The sequence below is a fragment of the Micropterus dolomieu genome, linkage group LG01 (genome assembly GCF_021292245.1).
Source record: "Micropterus dolomieu isolate WLL.071019.BEF.003 ecotype Adirondacks linkage group LG01, ASM2129224v1, whole genome shotgun sequence".
Classification (NCBI taxonomy): Eukaryota; Metazoa; Chordata; class Actinopteri; order Centrarchiformes; family Centrarchidae; genus Micropterus; species Micropterus dolomieu.
This window is the reverse complement of record NC_060150.1, coordinates 5,356,649-5,377,344: the sequence shown is the minus strand read 5'-3', so window position 1 is coordinate 5,377,344 and position 20,696 is coordinate 5,356,649. Positions and strand designations below refer to the sequence as shown.

General features: G+C 42.0%; 1 protein-coding gene across 2 annotated transcripts in view; it reads left to right on the top strand.

Moving 5' to 3' along the window:
- LOC123973453 (bone morphogenetic protein receptor type-2-like) overlaps positions 1-20,696 on the top strand; it is a 32,468-nt gene that overhangs the window by 5,526 nt on the left and 6,246 nt on the right. Inside the window, exons 1-10 of one of the 2 annotated variants that reach the window (XM_046053507.1) lie at positions 5,524-5,676; positions 6,340-6,525; positions 7,208-7,387; positions 11,327-11,434; positions 11,636-11,727; positions 14,049-14,279; positions 17,045-17,159; positions 18,449-18,609; positions 19,806-19,953; positions 20,245-20,381. In XM_046053507.1, the coding sequence (XP_045909463.1) occupies positions 6,396-6,525; positions 7,208-7,387; positions 11,327-11,434; positions 11,636-11,727; positions 14,049-14,279; positions 17,045-17,159; positions 18,449-18,609; positions 19,806-19,953; positions 20,245-20,381 (1,302 nt within the window). In that variant the 5' untranslated portion in view covers positions 5,524-5,676; positions 6,340-6,395. Of the gene's footprint in view, positions 1-5,523; positions 5,677-6,339; positions 6,526-7,207; positions 7,388-11,326; positions 11,435-11,635; positions 11,728-14,048; positions 14,280-17,044; positions 17,160-18,448; positions 18,610-19,805; positions 19,954-20,244; positions 20,382-20,696 lie in introns of those variants that run through there. The other variant, XM_046053497.1, reaches the window with a different exon arrangement.

Below are 20,696 nucleotides of genomic sequence, written 5' to 3'. Positions count from 1 at the left end.
AACAAAAGGTGCAGTCTTGAGATGGTAACTCAGAGTGACAGCCTATGATTAACACGAAGCGTTCTCCTTGGCCAGCAGAGACAATAAGTCTAGAGCGCGCAAGAAATGTTGCTCAGAGTTTGGATGAAATGCTTTTTGGTAAGGTTTTTTTTTTGTATTTTCATGGAAAGAAGCTTTAAATTTATTGTTTCTCTGTATTTTCTAAAATGTACTGGGACCATGTTGTTTTCACTTTAAATAAATCTGACTTGACTAAAATGCAGGGTACTTGTTAGCAAGGCTTTAAGGTGATATTGGTCTTGTTTTTATTTTCTGGTAGCTAGGATGCCCCATCTCTGGATATTGTTGTGTCTTTGTAGTTGTCCCCTGTGTACCATGTCTATCTTAGGCCCCCGTGTGTTTCTATCCTCATCAGCTTATAATAGTAGCAGCAACAGAACAAGGTGCAGTCACTAGATCATCATTTCAGTATTACAAGCAATCACTGGTGAAAGGTACAGCTTTCTGACCGAATCTCCTTTGCTCTGAGAAACATCCCAGAAAATTTACACAAAGGAAACCAGAAGATGGCTTGTGGGGGTTTAAAAAAGACAGAACAATATATATTGGTCAATAGTAACATTACAAAGTATGTAACGGAGACAACAGTTTCTAAATTAAGTCAAACTTAGTTTGGTATTCAGAAGCTCAAACTTTGGGCATTTTTGCTTGAAAAATTTCTAAAATGATTATCAAAATTGTTGGCAAAAATTTTTTCTTTCCCTTAATGAATCAACTAATAGCCTCAGCTCTACTCTTTTTAAAAAGACTAGGACTCCGTTTGCAAGGACTTTACCAGTTAGCTCTCACAGAACAGGTATAACTTCCCATCATACCAGACAACCGCAAGGCCTCCAGTGGTGACTCTTGAGTGGGTGGACGTGTAGGTACAATCAGCCTGTCAAGCTAGAGTGTAGCCCATCAAACCTGTCATGGCTGTTCAAAGAAAATATTATTGTATACAAAGCCTAAATTCAGACGCAGCCTGAAACCAAACTTTTGCTTGTTCATAAATAATCTGAGATTAATACCACCCGTGGTGTGATGGTAAACACCACTTTTGTCACTCTGTCATCTGTGTTTTCATCATATATTTTGGAAAGTTAAGATACAGAGAGAAACAGGCGGGGGGGGGGGTTATAAATGCATCGTGGTCAATAATGGTGGCCTCTAAGCTTTGAGGCTAGTATAAACCCCAGGATTAGCATAACTGTACCAGACCCAGACAGACACAGACTGGTGGTGTTTTTAGGGGGGGTGTCAGTCCCGAGGCAACAGATGGGACAGATTAAAGCCCCCCCCCCCCCCCCCCCCCCCCCCCCCCCCCGCCTCAATCTTTAAACTCAACCAGGGGACTTGGAAAATTGGGGGTGTCAGCAAATACCCCTGAAGCCCATCCGTCCTACCTCAGCAACATGCACCCAAACAGCAGCAGCAGGTACGATTACGACTGATACATGCTTCTGATGGCTGTCGGCGTGTAGCAGCTTGAGCCTATGCGATAATGAAAATACTGTTACATGGGCATACACTGCACCACTTTACATTTCGGATGTTTATAAACGCATACATCTCTAATACTGACAGAGTTAGCAGTGTACAAAGGCTCTACATGGGAGTTTTGTGCCAGTTCTCCCCATGACAACACAAGCAAGAGCGCAACTTGTTCAGTGGCTGCGGGCAGCGCACGCATGTCTGCAGAGGAGTCGGTGTGTGCACGGGTGCATCGAGCACGTTTCAGCCTTTAGTCAAGAAAGCCTCCGCTGCTTTTTTTTTTTCTGCCCCCCACCCCACCGTTTCTGTCTCTAATCTTGGATGTGAACTCGGAACCAGTTATGGAGAGAAAACAGCCAACACATCAGTGCACTCTGTGACTTTTAATCAAGTCTCAGACAGCCATGTCTTGCACCGCTCCAGTGGGCCTTGGCAGTAGGAAGGAGAGAGCCAGATTAGATCGCTGTTGTTTTTTAGCGGCGAGGCTGAGGGGAAGGGGGTAGTCCGAGGTGGGTGGGAGGGTGCACCGAAGGCCAATTGGGGGAGGAGGGTTAGTGGCGGTGGGGGGTAGTGGTAGGGGAGGGATTAGCAAATAACTGGGCCATGGGTAAACACTCAGCAGTGCCCGCTGTCATCCAATGAACAGGCTTGGAGCAGAAAACTACTCCTGAAGCCTTTTGAAATGACTATCTCTGTCTCTCTGTCTCTCTGTCTCTCTGTCTCTCTCTGTCTGTCTGTCTGTCTGTCTGTCTGTCTGTCTGTCTGTCTGTCTGTCTCTCTCTCTCTCTCTCTCTCTCTCTCTCTCTCTCTTATATATTATATATATATCCGCCTCACTCCACTGGCCTTGCCTGCATACTCTGACCCACAATCCAGTACTGCATAGAAAGCCAAGATCACGCAACAAGCACCACAGAGCAGAACCAGGGATAGAGCCTGCCATGGCCAATCAGAGATTGGCAACCAACCAAAGAGACAGAATTCAGTGAAAGAGCCAACCACAGCCAAGCAGAGCGGCAGGCAGACCAATGAAATCTGACTACAGGAGTGCTCACATGGCTCAGACTGCAAATGAGCAGAGCCTGGTTGTGACTGGTTTAAGCTCCATCCCCTGCAACCCTCTTATTTCTCTCTTCACTTTTTTTGGTATATTGAGCTGCTAAATCCAATAAATGTATTTGAGAGGAAATTTAATTAAATTTAATCTAATTGCTTTATTCAATTTTGTAAAATTATTTTAGGGTGGTGACGTCATAAAATTTGAAAACCTCAAAAGTGACATTTGGTAGGGTCCTAATCAGAGTACAATATACCTACATACTTAGCAGTGTGGAGGCATTGATTTCTTGCTTTGTGTTAATACAACAATTTTTTTTTAAATAATCTCTTCCGCTTATGACAATAAACTGCAAAAATCAATCACACACCCAAAATCAATGAAGGACATAAGCATTTAGCTGCTCCCATTATGGGGTTTAATTTCATAGGTTGAAATTGTAGAAAATAAATATAAATAATTAATGCAGCATACAATAGCTACCCAACTTTGGGAGAAAGGTTGGAGATACTCTATGGATTTCTGTTCTCCCAATCCTGGTGTACAATGTCTGTTTATCTAACGGTCTATGGGTGTTGTCACTGGCTCTGCACTTCCTCCTTGTGTTCCTTTATGTTTCTCCTCATTTTACTGAGATTTCCTCCTCTGCAACTTGTGTCCTCACCTCTACCGGCCACTCCTTGATTTCTGGGTTAGGGTAATTCGAAAGAAAGCACATACAAGGCTGAAAAGATCATTGTTGAGACGTTATTACCCATCCGGTCGAGGCACATGGCCGCCCACCCAGAGTCTACGTTTCTGCCTGTTAAAAAAGGAGTTTTTCTTTGCCACTGTCATCAAGTGCTTGCTCCTGGGGGAATTGTTGGGTCTCTGAGTATGGCCTAGACCTACTCTACACGAAAGGTGCCCTGAGATAACCTCTGTTATGATTTGGTGCTGTATAAATAAAATTAAATTGAATTATGTTAGCTTTGTACCTTTTTAGAAGTGGGTGCTGTCAACTAATTTGTAAATAAAAGCACAAGAGATTGAGTTTTACAGTGAAGGATAGCATGTGGTGTCTCTTCACCAAACAACAATGGGTAAATAAAAAATGTCAAAATTCAGAGTGAAATCCTTTGACCTTGTGGTGAACGATATTCACATATTATCTCGTATCAAACAGGTTCATAAAGTTTACAATGATAACAGGGCCAGATTTCCCTGGAAATTCTTGGAAAGTTTCTAAACAATGGGTCCTTGATTTAAGACCGTGGTAAACAGAAGCAGGCGTCCAGTGATTTTCAGTTGGCTCACCTACAATGACAACAGTTGCTAATAGATTGTATTAGCTGTAGCCAGCTAGTAATTTTCGCTAACAGTAACTTCATGAGTTGGTTGAAAACACTTGTTTCCTGCTGACTTTTTATTGTTTCCACCTGACTCGATTTAAAACAAACCTTGTGAAAGGGGGCTTAGATACGCACTGGATTGCTATATACATGATATCATGCTAACAGGCTGAGGCTAAAGCTAACAGCTCCCAGGCAAAAAAAGCCCAGTGATGACCCATGTAAAAGACATGGACATAAAGAAACAACATTGTTCTTGTGTTGCAGTGTAGAGTTAGGTAGTTTTAGCCTTATAGGTATGAGAAGGTCAAATGTCAGATTTGAGTGTTATTTCATTTTAACATAACCCTTTTTGGTGGCCTAGCTTAGATACTTGGCCAAGCAAGAGAGAGGTTAGATTTATGCATTCTTGTTCAAATCATAAACACCGTTTAGGACGAGAACTTACCAACTTACCATATTCCTTATACTGTTTCTGGTTTTTGGAAAGGCCAAAAGGCTAGACTGTACCTAGTTATGGTTAGAAAGCTATGATTAGACAATCGTTGTTTGGGAGAGGGGTTTCACGAAGTGCCAGTTAATGCACGTGATGCACTGTTCTGCCTACAAATGTTGGGTCCCAGTTAATTTCAAGATTGTTTTGAAACAAACGATGAAGTAAGTGCATGCCGTGCAGTCAGTTGACCCTTCATACAGTAAACTTTGACCCTTTTTCAATGCTGAAGCGGCTTGGCAAGGACAGCTTGAGATACTTTGTTTTCAATAATAGAAGCTGGAAAGGAAAATAAAGAGAACACACAAAATTTCTGCTTACTCTGCCACAGATAAGACAATGTTCCTTTCATATTATAGAGAACAATACAATGTGCAACTACAGTAGCTTTAGTGACAGGTAGGCAGAGAAGTGCAAAAATATGAATGAATATCTGCGTATTATGTCTCCTCCTTGTTTTTTTTATAGCTTGTGTATCTGTATGACATAATATGTTTGATAATCACATTAATTTTTACCAGAGCATGTTAATGTTCTGTAAATACATGCAAGTTCAGAATTGTCGGTCCCGTCAGGAATCCAACTGCTAACCCTGGCTCTGCCTTTGTCAACTCATTGAAATTCACTTTTCTCATCAAAACGAAAATTCCTCCACATACTTAACCCTTAGTATGAACTCCTTTCCCACACATCCCACCATGTTTCCCCCCGTAGGCAGTCAGTCACACAGAACAGTAGGCAGTAAAGGCCCACAGGTTGAGGGGCAGCCGATGCCCACAGTAGGCCAGGGTTGATAGCTTTATCTGTGGATGGGAGCAGAGGAGGAAAGTTGGCGTCGTGCCCAGCAGAGCTACCACTACATCGCGTCACCCTCGGCCCACACAGGCTAGCTTGACCTTGGGCAGGGTACAGCCACTCCCCACCGCTCTGTAACAGACCCCCCTCCCTCCTTCCCGGATGGAGGAAAGGGAGGAGCTGGAAGGAAGGGAAACAAACGGGCACATCATGTATCCCTTATCTGAAATTACCCACAAAGCAGGCAAAGTACATAAACACACACCAACATTGGCTCAAACTATTTCTCCCTGACACCGTAAACACTCTACCAGACAGTGCTAATTAACAAGCAAACTGTCAGTTTCACAACTGGACACGTTCTGGATTTTCTTTTCACTCAAACACACATTTTGTTTCAGACGCCGCCTCAAGTTTCTGTAAACCCAGCTTGGAAAACAAACTTTGGTCATAGGCTAAGGTCCGAGGTGGGAGTTTTAACGTTATGTTGAACATCCACCTCTCATTTTCTGTTCATTTTCTTGGCACTGTGTTTTCATCTTACAGTTTTTAATGAGGTTTGTTTTAATGTATGTGTTCTGTCCGTAAGGCAAGAGTATAATATTATATTTCTGTTTTCTATCTATTGCCTTGTGAGAGGCACCAGTCTTTTTTCAGCTGTGGATTCTTCCTCTATAGACCGATGCAGTACCCATATTAGTCTTTCTATGTAGCTGGTTTAGCAGATGAGAAGCGTATATTTATGTATTTTTTTATGTATAATTTAAATTTAATTAAAAAGTATGTGAGTGGATGTGATTGACATTAAATATTCATCTACAGAAGAAGGCTAAGATTTTCATACAATATGTGCACAATAAACACCTTAGTGTGTTCGTGGAAGGAGACACAATCAATAAAAAGATACGATGAAATGGCATAAATTAATGAAGCTATTGAGCTGTCTCTTTCCCTCTCTCTTCACCACACTTATTAAGACAGACTCACGAATGGCCTCCATCTTAGAGTTTCATGTGCTTGCCTCTTGTCATCACGCTGTTTCATTCACTTTGTTGCTACTGCAAAAGCGCAGCTCTGTTTTGCTAGAAATTTGATTTGACTCCGCTCCAACTGCTCACGTCTCTTCACAGCGGCACAGGGCGAGGAGAGAGAGTGTGCCTTCACGGACCAGCAGCAGCAGTGGGAGATGGAGAGAGTGGCGGGGGGTGAAGGCCGGGTCTCCCCAGAGAACACCACCATCCGATGTGCCAAGGGCAGCCACTGTTTTGGCCTGTGGGAGAAAAGTCCTCCAGGCGAAGTGCGACTGGTCAAACAAGGTACAAGAGACACAGAGAGACACTGTCTGCAGGTCTTCAGCTTCTTCATAGACACTTGAATTTTACCTCTGACATACTTAGTGCACTTATAAAGCAACATCTCGAGCATCTCTTTAGTTTGCTAATGTCAGCTAACACTGACTGACTAACAAACTAACCAATGAGCTACTGGTCATACCAGACAAATTTTAAACCAATTATTTTAATAATCAGTTAATCATGTGTCAGTTTTAAAGCAAAAATATCAAACATTTGATGATTCCAGCTTCTCAAATGTGGCATTTCTTTGTCTTAACATTACAGTAAATTAAATTTTTTGAAGACTTTGGACAGTTAGTTAGACAAAACAAGACATTTGATGACATCACCTTAGGCTTTTAAATTGTGATGGCAGTATTTCACAGTTTGTAGACTGAATGACTCATTCAGAAAATCTTCAGAGAACTTGGCAATGATAATAATGGTTAGTTGTAGCCCTAAAATTCAAGTACACACATTTCTTTTAATGCAACTCAAACCTTGGATTGAGTTTTCATTTTTACAAGGTAACAACCAAAAGAAATATTTTTTAGTTTGGCTAACTCACAAAATAAATAACAATAAAATGTAAAAAATGAGATACTGCCCTTGATGTTATGAAATACAATTGGACACATCCTCTCCTGTCATCCGCCTGTGTCAGGTTGCTGGACTCACCTGGGCGACCACCAGGGTTGCCGTGACGACCGCTGCGTGGTCACCAACCTCCCCCCACAGATCCAGAATGGGACGTACCACTTCTGCTGCTGCGGCAGCGACATGTGCAATGTCAACTTCACGGAGGACTTCCCGCCGCCCAGCCCCACCACTGCACAGCCCATCTGTAAGGACACACGTGTGCACTGTGTACACAGCTTATCAGTCACTTGTTTTTCTGCGAGTCTTTCCAGCCATGGTGCATCTTCCTTTTATATAGCGGTGGTCAACTAACTAGACAATGGCAAGTCAGCCAGATAGAGTCAAAGCCAGATCTCGGCCTACGCTTACTATGGTTTTAGTATTGACTTTTGTGCTGGTCATTTTCCAGTTCAACTGCCCAGATATACTCCAAGAGGAATTGTATTGTGTTGAGAAAGGTAGCTGTGATTTCTTATTGGAAATCTATTTTGGATTGAGACTGCCTGAATTAATTTTAGATGGCGTTACATTATCTGTTTTTTTGTTTTCAGACAGATAAATTGACTCAGGCGCCCTTTTTGTTAAGCTTATATGAAGTAATTTCTTGTACCAAAGTGAATCTAACTTTTCTGCCACGTTTTCAATCATCGCTTATACAATTGGGTGTAGTAGGCGGGGGTGGGGGGGGGGGGTGAATGAAACTGACTACAAAAAAAAGAAAGCGAGAAAGCAAATGCAGGCCCACACAGTTCGGAAACACAAAGCTATTAACAGAACAGAATAGAAGGATGTTTGATATCATCAGTGCTGTCGAACCTACACCTACTTAGAAACTACTTTCTCTCTCCTCCTCCTCCTGCTTCATTATTCAACCACACGGCTTAGAAAAGAGCTTCCTGATTGCAGTTCACAGTTGTAAGGTTCATAATGGACACGCTTTGTAGCATATTCAGTGTCCTCACTGAGAGCTGGTATAGATTATATCCACTAAAGGGCTGTGAAAGTGGTTGCTATTGAATTCTGTTTGTATCAATGCTCATCTGTTTTGTGTGTGTTTTTCTTTAAGTTAAGTTGTCGGCGTGTTCTTAGTAAGGTGCCAAACAAAGCAAACAGATGTATTGTTAATTGTTCTTTCCTCTCAAGGCTTAACTGTGAAAGCAATGTGTATAATAGGTAGGAGGAGGAGGAGGGAAGGGGGGATGGCGGCGGTGGCGGCTCATCATCTCTCCTGCCCACACGTAAACACAAACACTCACACTCTCCCATCCATGCCGTCTCTCTGCATTCCACGGATTACGAGGCGTCTGCTGTATCTGTCTGTCTGCGGGCGTGGCGGTGACTGTTCCAGTGAGTAGGCAGCCCACGAGACAAAGAACCGGAGAAAGTTGGGAGAAAATACGCCATTTGGCGTTGGAAGGACGTTTGAGTAATCAGCGATGTTCTAGTTTGAGTTGTATTGTGACTTAAAATCCTGTTTCTGTTTTTGCTAGGTTGGTGATTTCTGACATGTCTGGGCAGATTTATGCCAGGATTACTAGAAGCAGGAAATGGTTTCAGTCAGTTGAAGCTGTCTGAGTGATCGTAAGCCAAGAGCAATCACGGGTACAAGTAGCAATACCGCAGTGTAGAAAAACTCAGCTCCAAGTGATAATACTGCATTCAAAAGTATTCATGTCAAAACATACTTAAAAAAGTACTCATTATGCAGACTTGTATAATCTGATAGTGATTATTGATGTATTAATGTGTAAACATCACTTTTTAAGTTGTAGCTGGTAAATGTTGAGTTGCGTAATCTATAATAATAATAATATGACACAAATGATTAATTGATTATATTTTGTATTAATCTGAATCTGTAAGTAACTACTAACTATACTGTGGCTGTCATATAAATGCAGTAGAGTAAAAAGTACATTAGCCTATGTAAACAGCACAAAATGGAAATACTCAAGTACAATTTTGATGTACTTGTATTTTTATTTAAGTACTGTACTTGTCTAAATGTGCTTATATACTTTCTACCACTGGGAGTATCTGATGATTTTGTTGGTGATATAAAAAACAATGTCACACTTATTACAGAGATTTTAAACCGGTTTTTGGTGTGTGTCAGTATGTGCGTCTGTGTTTGTCAGATCGCTTCCTTTGCAATCCTCTTGTTGATTATGAACTCCGTGACCTTGGCATTTGAGGGGAGCCTTGTCAACCTCCATATGTGTATGCGTTTTTGTGCATGCATGCTCATGCTAGTTTGTCAGTCAAAGCCGCCCTTAGGCTCTCAAAGCCATCAATTATTGATAAAGCTGGTCTCCCAAGGCAGCACCGGTGTGTTGACCGATGTAAGGGATGCAGGAGAGTGTGTATCCGGGCAGCTGCTCTGGACTGCCATACTGTATTTCTGCAGAATATAGAGTAGAGCAAGGCAAGTGTTGGTTTATTTAAGGGGGTGTGTGTGTGTGTGTGTATGGTTGTCTCGAGAGTAGCACTTATAGCTGATGCAGTTTCATTAATCACAAATGCCAGACGGCTGAAACTGCAGCCACCTCAGCTAACTGCCTCTGCCTGCCACTGTAACCAAATTCATCTGACCAGCTCTTTAGTGAGCTCTGTGTTTTTACATATTTTCTTCCTGTCGCTTTCTCCATTCACTTCCCACACATCCTCTGTTCCTCTTCTCCTGCACTGCTTTCCAGTCTGTTGACCATTCTTCATGGTTGTTTGGCTAAATTGATTTTTTCCCCCCTTCCCTTTTCCTTCGTGCACTTCGTGGCATGCCTGATCGTCCGCAAACACACATACGTGAATACCCAAGATACTGTAATGTTTGTATGTTTGCCTGTTTTGTCTACAATTATTGACCTGCTATTTGAGAAGGTAAACATCCCGTATGCCCACTTGCTATTCTATTCAGAGTCTTGCACTCACACAGAAAATATGTTTCATAGACAAGTTTTAACTGCAGTGCGCTTCTGGAGTTTTTACCTGAACAGCAGCAGTATGGGATAATACCGAAAGCCCCTGACCTCAAAATGTTTTTATTTGCACAATATAAAATAGAAAAATAAAATGCAGAAAGTCACAGCAACACCACCACAAAATGTAGGTGCACCAAAGTTTTCTACAGCACTTTTAGCACCATAACAGTATGTTCTAACCTTCTGTCATTTACCTTTCACAGTGATAGTTATGTAAATGATTGTAAACAGATTGTAAACATCTATAGGTAAATGTTTGTTCTATGTTCGTCTGTGACGCAGAGCGCAACAACTGTGACTGGTTGCCTGCATCGCGTTTCCTCCAAGCTCCCAGGAAGTGCTCCATGCTTTGAAGCCAGTTTTACTAGCAGCCAAACAAGCGGCTATAAAATGGTGCATACTTTCTTTTGAGCATCAAAACCCCGGCGAAGTGACTCGTTTCACAGTCAGAATTTTGGTGCGTTCAAGTATTATTTAGCCAAATTGGTCGCACTCTGGAGCCCGACGAGGAAAGAATTGTTCAGTAACAACATATGCACAGACAGAGCCAGAAAGCTTTATGGTGTGGCTCACTGTGAGAATTAATATTGCCCTGTGTCGGCCTCTTGTAAACAAAAGTAATGTTTACATTCAGTGTTACTCGCCAAAACACATAGTGTGTATATATCCTTGAGGTCTAACAACTGTAGTGCATTTCCTTACTAGTAAAGCTTATGTAAAGCTGATAAACCCCAAAGTACATACACTGCATTCTTTACGTCCATGTTTATTACTGGCAGGCGCCCTCTTCCTTGTCTGTGATGACGCCTGCTACAGGCGGGAGGGGGAAAAAAGGTTTACGGAGTGGGGATACTAGTGGGGATCCAATATGAATATTTATACCAACATTATAGACTGAGTTGAATCAACACAAGGCAGTACTGTAGATCTACTGTAGTGGATTGCATCAGACTGGACAGGTGTACCTAATAAACTCATAAATTCAGTGTATTGATATCAGCTGTGGTACATGGCCTTCTTCTGACTTCCTGCTCGCAAATCAAAGGCCCGAGTTTTGTTTCAGCAATTTGCTCTACCCGTATAAAGGTCACAGTTTGATTTGTGTTTTTGTTATTGATGTGTCCCCCCACCCCCCCCCACCCCCAACCCCAACCCCCTTCTTGTAGACTCTCGCACGCTGCGCTACGAAGAGACAGTAATTATCACCCTGGCAACAGTGTCCGTGCTGGCCGTGCTTGCTGTAGCTGCTTTCTTTGGGTACCGCATGATGCACGGTGAGTTACCATGGCACCACGCTGTGAGGAAGAGCAGAGAACATTCATTATTCAAGGCCGTTTAAATGTTTTTGGTAAAAGTTCAATGAATTTAATAAATGGAATCAGGGCTGATCTTTTGTTTAAATGCATCTACATGTTTTGCAATTTTCTGAATTCTGAGCTCTGTATGTGTGTTTGTGTGGGTGCTTCTGTTCACAGGAGATGGTAAGCAAGGCCTTCACAACCTGAATATGATGGAGGCTGCTGGCTCTGAGAGCTCTCTGGACCTAGACAATCTGAAACTCCTGGAGGTCAGTGCACACAGTGGACCCTTAGTCCATCTGTCTCTGTCTGGACAGGCTCAGACTTGTAATACCTTTTGTCTTTTTTCACACACTATAACCTTTTTTATTTTTAATTCTGTTTGAAAATCCTCAACATTTATATTGTATTTCTTTTTGTTTATTTATATGGCTCTTAACTTTCTCTTTGCTCTGAAAGATGATTATTAGGGTGATAACAGCTCGGGACATCCTTTTTACAGATTCTTATCCAAAGGGGACTAGTACAGCAATGATAATAAATTGTTTGTACAGGAATTGGACTTATCAATTATTACTGCTACAGTTCCACACTGGCATATAGTTCTTAAACAGCGTGGCTCACTACATCTTTTAAACCCAGAATCCTGTGGATTACTGCTCGCCTGTTTTTTTAGAAGATGAAAGCTTGTATCATTGGTTCAGACATGTAGCGTTCTCACTGGCTTTAACATCTCTACACACAGGTAGTGTGTGTGTGTGTGCATAAAGGAGGGAGGGAAATGAGAATTAGAAAAAGAAACTAGAAACCAAAGGCATAGAGACAAAAATAAACCAAAAAATACATCAAGGTTTACGGTTACATTTGTCGTTTCAGTGTGACCTTTATCATCCGATCACGGCAGGACGCATTAAGTGACACGTCAGGGCACACAAAAATAGGATTTTGCTTACGCTGACACAGGATCCTGTAAACCTGATATGGAAGTCGGAGAACTTATATTGTGATAGGAAGTCAATAGAGTCTGGGTGATATTTAGCCACAATGACAATATAAGCAGGAATAAGAGATTAAAAGTCGAGCAGGAGAAACCGATGCCGCTACTGAATAAACCCAGCCTCAGGAGACGTAGCAAAATTGAACTTTTCTGAAAGCTTTCGTCATCCCTCATGTAATTTCTTTGCGTCTTTCAACCTCGCACAGGTAAACTAACTGGCGAGTGCAAACAATTAGACTGCTGGAAAGTAGATTCCTATGCAGTTGTCTGTCATAGCTAATCAAGGAGCTTATTTCTGCATTCACTTATATTATATATTATATATTTTTTGAAAGCTTTCGTACTCTCACGCTGCGTGCTCTGATATTGTTGTGTGTCCTGAATGGAAGTGGTGAGTGCAAAGTCAGCATGACCCATCATCAGATTGGACTTATTTATGAGAAAAGGGTTGGGGGAAAAAAACATCATCATTGTGACAAACAGCTACATGCTCGCTTTTAAAGGATGGTGCTGGTGTTTTTGTGCATTTTTAGGTGTCTACAATGCACCAGACCAGCGTTTTGTCAGCTGCTTTACCACACAGTGATAACGTTAATAAGAAAACAAGAACCAAGCACTCAGTTGTTCGTCTTGAGCTAGTTTCCAATCTGAAAGAAAGAAACTGCCCTTTTAGAAATCAAATACTCTGTGGTATGCTTTTAAAAATGGTCCGCAGTCATATTAACTGTGAATTATTTCTAGTAAATTGACTAAAGCAAAAGGAGTGGTATGATGTTTTCAGTGTGTTGTGGAAGCTGTCTCAGAAAATTATGCTTCTGCTGTGCATCTTGACAAAACCGAAAGACAGCCAGCCAATCAGTACTGAACATAATGATCCAACAACATGAGTGATGTTTTCCCCCGTCCCTTTTTCTTTTCTTCTTCATCTATTTAATGTATTTCAGACCAGAGTGAGAGAGAGATATCTTTTCAGGCAGGAGTTGAATTCTGAACGCTGTCCTTGTGCATTATCAAATGCAGACACATGTTCTTTCACATCAGACTCATTGCAGAGAGGGGGGGGCAGGGACCTGTATTCACAGACAAAACATAGTCCACTGCTTTCACAGGATATTTTTAAGCAGAGGTGGAGGTGGAAATCACACAGAAATAAATGCACTCCTGAAGTCATTCTTCTTCCCATGCAGTCGACTTTTAAAGCAGAATGGTTGGACCTTAATGGCATCCTGTGCTCTGGCTAATTCAGGAAACTAATTGAATGATTTGGAACTGACTTTGGGCCATTTTAACCATTTAACTCTGCTGCTCGCCTGTAATCTAGTTTATTTCCTGTCCTCCTTCTGCCTGCCTAGCTGTCTTTGTTTGTGTTTGGTACCTCTCTTCATGTGTTTCTTTTATTTTGCCTCTTTGGATTTGTCTCTCTGTATCCTGTCTTATCTAGTATTTTTGTGACATTTCAAAGAAGCACAACAAGAATTATCATTTCTTTTTTTTGTTTCTTGTTAGACAAGTGAGAGCTAAAGGTTTAGAATCGCACACAAAAGAAAGTCTATAAATAGTTTTTTCTTATCCCACCACCTTTCCCTCTTTCAGCTGATTGGGCGTGGCAGATACGGCGCTGTCTATTGTGGCTCTCTGGATGAGCGGCCCGTGGCTGTGAAGGTGTTCACCGCAGCCAACCGCCAGAACTTCCTCAATGAATGCTCCATCTACCGGCTGCCGCTACTGGAACACGACAACATCGCCCGGTTCGTGGCTGCAGACGAGCGGACAGGCCCAGAGGGACGCACAGAGTACCTGCTGGTCATGGACTACTACCCGCATGTGAGTAGTTGGGGGGATCATGGGAAAGATCTGCCCTCCTCCTGGGCAATTCAGCCCCCTTTGTTGTCCACGAGCACAGTCAGCGCCATCCTCAGTAACAAATACTTTGCGTTTTCTGCGATTTCTTCACAATAAAAGCCAGTTGAGTGCTTTTAATGTGAAGTGCAGCAGCAGTAGGAAATGTTGGGTTAGCAGTAACGTAATCCAGCTCTGATATAGATGTGGCAGAGAGGCAATTTTATCACATTGGCTCCCTGGGTAGCCCCATCTCAGCTTTTGTTTGTACTCTGTCTGCATGTGATGTGGGCCGTTAAATGCCTGCCGTTTCGCTGCTGGTCATCCTAAAGTGCTGCAGAGAGAAAGAGAGCAGTAGTCAAGGAAGAAAATGGGCACATGGGAAAGCAGTGACTACAAGAACTAGACATTTTGGTACAGGCCAACAGATGGGGGGGGGAAAAAAAAAGATTTTTGTTGCCAATAATCTGACGATTCTTTTTTAAAATTCATTGTGTAGTCTAGAAATGTTAGATAATAGTGACATTTCTTTTAATTTAACCTTTATTTTAACAGGAAAGTCCCACTGAGACGCAGTAAACTGCTTCAACATTAACCTGGATGTACCTTTTAAACCGAATACATTTGTTGTCAAGCCTTCAGCCTCAAAATTGCAAGTCACCTGACCCCCCAGCTGGCCAATGAAAGGAGCTTATTATGCATCACGAGCATAACTTTTAATACACGTTGTCATGGAAACACAGTGCAAGCCAGGTCAGGAGACTGGGACACATAATGCATTCAAGTAAATGATGATGTAATTAATTTAAAACGAACCGATCTAATGTAATTTTCTTTGGTAGCGGATGCGCGAATTGCCTTGTGATTGATTTTGAGAGAAAAGAGTAAGTGTGTGTTTGTGCATCAGGGCAAAAACTATAATTGATTATAAAGGCAGATGCAGAAAAAAATGATGTCCAGTATAATTTCTGGTTGTTGATACTCATCTTTACTCCAAGTTCTTACAGCAGAATTGTACACACTCCTGGGTAGTGATGAAATATTGTGTAAGGCAGTTTTATTGTGAAACTCTGGCCCCTCCAAAGGGAGGTCAAAGCACAAGGCCAGCCTTTTATTTATGGCTCGAAGATATTAATGTGAAGATAATCTTTTTTGCACAATGTCAGTCTTGACCTTCTGGGGTTCTCAGCGATGGTGAATTTACATTTCGCTTAGTTCTCTTTAAAGTAAATGTGTGTGAGAAAGGGTTGAACACAGTAGCACAGCCAGAAAGAAAGAAAGAAGTGATCAGACCTCTTTAATGTAACCTGCAGCCTCTCGCCTCAAGCAGAGATGAGGAGCGAGCTACATTAGACACTACTAGCATAACAAATGTGAATGTCTGACTGATCTGTTGGTGGTGAGTTGCATTTTGGGTCATGTAGATGGCAGGTTTTAACAAGGAACAAGAACACATGGAATAGAGCTGCAATGATTAGTCGATCGAAAGGAATAACTATTTTGATAATTGATTTAACCACCATTTTTCTAGCAAAAATGTCTTAAATGTGAGGATTTGCTGCTTTACTTCGTCGTTTATGATGGTAAATGTAGAGTCTTTGGGTTTTGGACTGTTGGTTGGACAAAAGCAGCAATTAGAAGACATCACTATGGGCTCAGGGAAATTGTGATGAGCATTTTTATATTATAGACCAATTTATAGACCAAACGATTAATCATGAAAACAATCAGCATATTAATCGATAAAGAAAGTAATTGTTAGTTGCAGGCCCAGCGTGGAATGAGAAAGATGATATGCCTGGCTTTGCTGCATCCATTTGGATCCTTTGGGGGGTTTTTTGGTAACTGTCCAGTGTGAGTTTGACAATAATATGGAAGTGCAATGTTAAATCAGTGGAGTCCTTAAATCTTTAAGTTTGAAATAAGCCTGGAAGAGCCAAGCCCCCAGTTCTGTCCAATTAAATCATGCATAAAATAACCCAACCAGTTTTATTGTATGCACCTGATTTATACAAGTTACACTGAACCACAAACACACAGACACAACAGACTGTAAAATTCTCACAAAATTGACTTTAAGAGGATTTTTATGTTGTAGCAAGTAGGAAAATAGACGTATGAATAATACAACACAGTGGCAAGGTGTGTTTTAAACATAGTGCTTCAGACACAGAAACACAGTCAGTTTGGAGATTGGGCTTAGCTTTAAGACCTGGCCAGCTTTGATGTATGTTCAACATTTTCATTGCTGTCTCTTGAAACGTGGAATTACTAGACTGTTTTGCCTCTACTCAAGTTAGCTACCTAAAACACAGTCAATTTTCTTCTAAAAGTTTTGAGTTTCCCCCCTACTAGTGCCCTCTTAGCTAACAATTATTAGAATCGTGTTTTATTAATGTGGGGCATTTTTAAAATGGGTGGCACTTGCGCAAAATTGTGCAACTCAGACCCACCCGTCTCTACATGTGTGGTTGAACACGTCAACTGCATCAGTTGCTGTTGGTTGACTTGAGTTTGGTTTGAAGTCACAAACACCAAGTCAGCGATTTAAAAAGCTTTTAATAAAATAACAAAGGCCCCCTCTTGTGTCTTTTTATCTGTCAGATATTTAAAGTGATGCAGGTGATTGATTTACACTGTATTCTCCTTCCTCCTCTTCCATCTCTTATTTGTGTCTCATTTCTTGTTTTTGTCCCTCACTCTCTGCACCCTCTTTCCTTCGCTGTCCCCTTTCCTAACGTCCTGTTCAGGGCTCTCTAAGTCGCTACCTGAGCGTCCAGACCAATGATTGGGTCAGCAGCTGCCGGCTCGCTCACTCCGTTACCCGGGGCCTGGCGTACCTGCACACTGAGCTCTTCAAAGGAGGTGAGCTGGAGGACAAACGCATACACACAGTTAATTACATAACTGCTAACATTTTACTGAGGATCAAGTTCCAAGGCTTCTGCTTCCATCTGTTACTAAAACACAAACACAAGAATTGTGGTGGAAAATGGGAAAGCTCTTTGTGTGTTTAGTTAGTTTAGATAATTTAGAAAGGCTTTAGTGTGTGTGTGTAACACACTATCCTGTCTCACTGCCTGGCACTTGAGCCTTCTTATGACCGACTGAAGCTCCACGTGGGTCTGTTTGTCTTGGACCGCTTTGCATCCCTGCATTTTGACAAACACACACGTACACACTGTGTGCACGCCCAGCCAAGGGTATTTATAGACTGGCCTCTAACTAGCCTCAGAGAGAGAGAGGGAGTGAAAACTGGAGAGAGGGACGAAGTAGGGGGAAGGACGGCGGAGGCAAGACAGGGATTCAGATGACATGTGACCATCCCTGTGGCACAATGAAATCAGTCTTAGGAGACACAAGTGACAAACGAAGCCTCAACTGTGTTTGTTTTGTTTTTTTTCTCACGTCACCAAACCTCAGCGGTTGAACTTGGCCTCCCTCTTTTCTCTTCTTCAGCACAGATACACATCAAGCTGACTTAGAAGTGAAGAAGAAAGTGCACTTTCATTAGTGTGCAAAGTAAACGCCGCTAAAAGAATAAAAGTTATTCTCTTTGTGCAAGCATGCGACAAACACAAGCGGGGGTGTCCATCTCCCTTCGTCCTGTCTAAAGTGATCGGCAGAGCGGAGAAGCGACAGAAGAGAAAGAGAGGCATGGTGTTTGTCAGATCTGTGTGTAGCTGCTAACAGCATAATCTCTCAGGGTTTGGTACAGTCGTCATCCTCCCCCACTCCTCCTGCACATCAATAGCAGGCGGCAGATAACTGTGGTGGCTGGCACAACTTCCAGCGGCCCTCTCCCTCACTGCGCCCTCTGCTGGACGATAAAATACTGCAGGCAGAGGCTACTCTGTGATATGGTCTTAATCCCATTGTTGTAGATTAGATTAGAGGGTTTAGCTGTGTGTTGACAGTGCAGCTGGCTTTGGTGAACAATGAGTAATGAGAGATGGAAAGCTATATGGAAGGATTTTCAGGATGTTATCATTCATTAGCAAATATGACAAAATACTGCCTGGGTACATTGTATCTGGGAATTTTGGGAGTGCAATGCAGGCTTTAATTTTTAGTGAAAGATAAATTTGCCCAAATCTTTTGTCTTGTGTCCTCTCCTGATTCTCTCTTTTGTTGTTTTTTTCCCCTCTTTGAAGATGTGTACAAGCCAGCAGTTTCCCACAGGGACCTGAACAGCCGCAATGTCCTCGTCAAGGCTGACGGCACGTGTGTGATTATTGATTTCGGCCTGTCCATGAAGCTGACGGGAAACAGGCCGGCGCGTCACGGGGAGGAGGAGAATACTGCTATAAGTGAGGTGAGCGTTCAGGAGGAAGCAGAACTGATGTCACTGCTTTGAAAATCTATGCATTCAGTGAAATAGACGATAATCAGAGTAATACAGTAAATCATGACAAATCTGCATCACGATTAACATGCAAACATGCAATAATTAGATGGTATACTGAACAATAAACAGAAAGTGAATGGAGAATTAAACATATTCAGTAGGTATGAACATCTCTGCAGAAGTGTAACCAGCTATCTTCTCTTCTGAATTGACACTATATAAATAGAATTAAATTTAATTTTTAGGTGTTAGTTTACTAAAACCGGAAAATCCAAGTAAAATAAGCTCTGTTTCACAACTCCTGCAACTGTCAGAATAAGATGGTCGGAAAGCAAAGGGGAGACTCCTTTACTGCTCCAGGGTGAACTTGTAGCTGATTTATGTGTTGCGCTCTGTAGTGACATCCCCATCACTGCCATGGCAGACTGGAACTGAAACATTTTCACTGACTCAAAGCACACTGTTGCCCCTACTGAAGGTAGCCTACGTGATTGTTGACATTTCAGGTATCAAAACACCCGTGTGAAATTGGTTCTTCTGGCGCACGATTTGGAAAAATTAAAATAACATGAATGTTTTTGTCCAACCTCCAAAGTCTGGATTTGAAAGTACAGTGTAACCAGCATTAATTGTTAGCTTTATTATAAATCAACAAACTTGCATGGTGGGCATGTCGTTCAGAATGCAAACTGGAGGACTGAATTAAAGTGAAATAAGTTTCATGGAGCAGAGGATGTGGACTTTGTCATTAGTTTTTTTCCAAAATTAAAGCTGATAACAGCACAGCCCTTGGTGAAAAGACGGGTTAAAACTGGGATGGAGGTATGGTACATGGTATAAAGTAATGAGATCAGTTAGTTAAGAATTAAAATGTTTATCCGTTAGTCGTTTTAAAAAAATGCACAAATCAGTCCTTGGCATGAACATTGGTATGTAGTTATCACAAAGAACCCATGGAAAGTTCTTATCTGATGTCCTCACCATGTGGAAAAAGATAAGTCTGTGGAAATGCAATGTCTAACTTTGGAACATGCTGCATTATCACATCATTCCTCCCTTTGCCTTATTTTGTCGTCCTTGCTGTCTTCCCATCTCGTCTCATCTTTCATCACATACCCTTTCTCATCACCAACACCTCCTTTTACTCCTGCTCTGTAAACCAGGTGGGGACGATCCGCTACATGGCTCCAGAGGTGCTGGAGGGAGCAGTGAACCTGAGGGACTGCGAGTCTGCGCTGAAGCAGGTGGATATGTACGCCCTGGGCCTGATCTACTGGGAGACCTTCATGAGATGTACCGACCTTTTCCCAGGTGGGACAGACAAAGGGACTGTGTGTAGTAGTTTTTTGGCATTGACAGATGAGCTGCATCTCATCTCGAAATGCACAGATGCTTGTAGTATTGTTTTAATGTGTATTACGGTGCCATCTTTATCATAAACAGAAGAATGTGCCCCTCCCTCCCTGCTACATACAGCAGAAAGCCATTAAATACACATTTTGAAATTTATTGTTAACAAAGCAAATAAATAAGTTTAATAAATATTTCTGCTCTATGAAAGATATCTAAGCCACATCATTTCTCTTCCTCTCCTACCTCTAGGAGAGTCGGTGCCAGAGTACCAGATGGCTTTTCAGGCGGAGGCGGGGAACCACCCGACGTTTGAGGACATGCAGGTCCTTGTATCCAGGGAGAAGCAACGGCCCAAGTTCCCCGAGGCCTGGAAAGAGAACAGTTTGGTATGTTTGTGTGTGTGAGTGCAGAGCCAGAATTCAAATTAAAATACAGTAGTAACCACTGATACACACCGTCAGCATCTTGTGAAACATGTAACTACAACTTCAATGTTCAGTTATCTGAAAAAACATAGCGGGTTTTCTTTTGTTTATTTAAGATTTATTTTTAATGGTGTTATGCTTTCATTAGATGGTGACAAAAGAGGGGTAAAATATGCACTGAAGGTCACCGGGTAGAATCAAATTATGGACATAGCGGTTCGATGGCGTGTGTCTCCAACCACTAGGTCATTAGGATGCCTTGCATCTTCGGGAAAA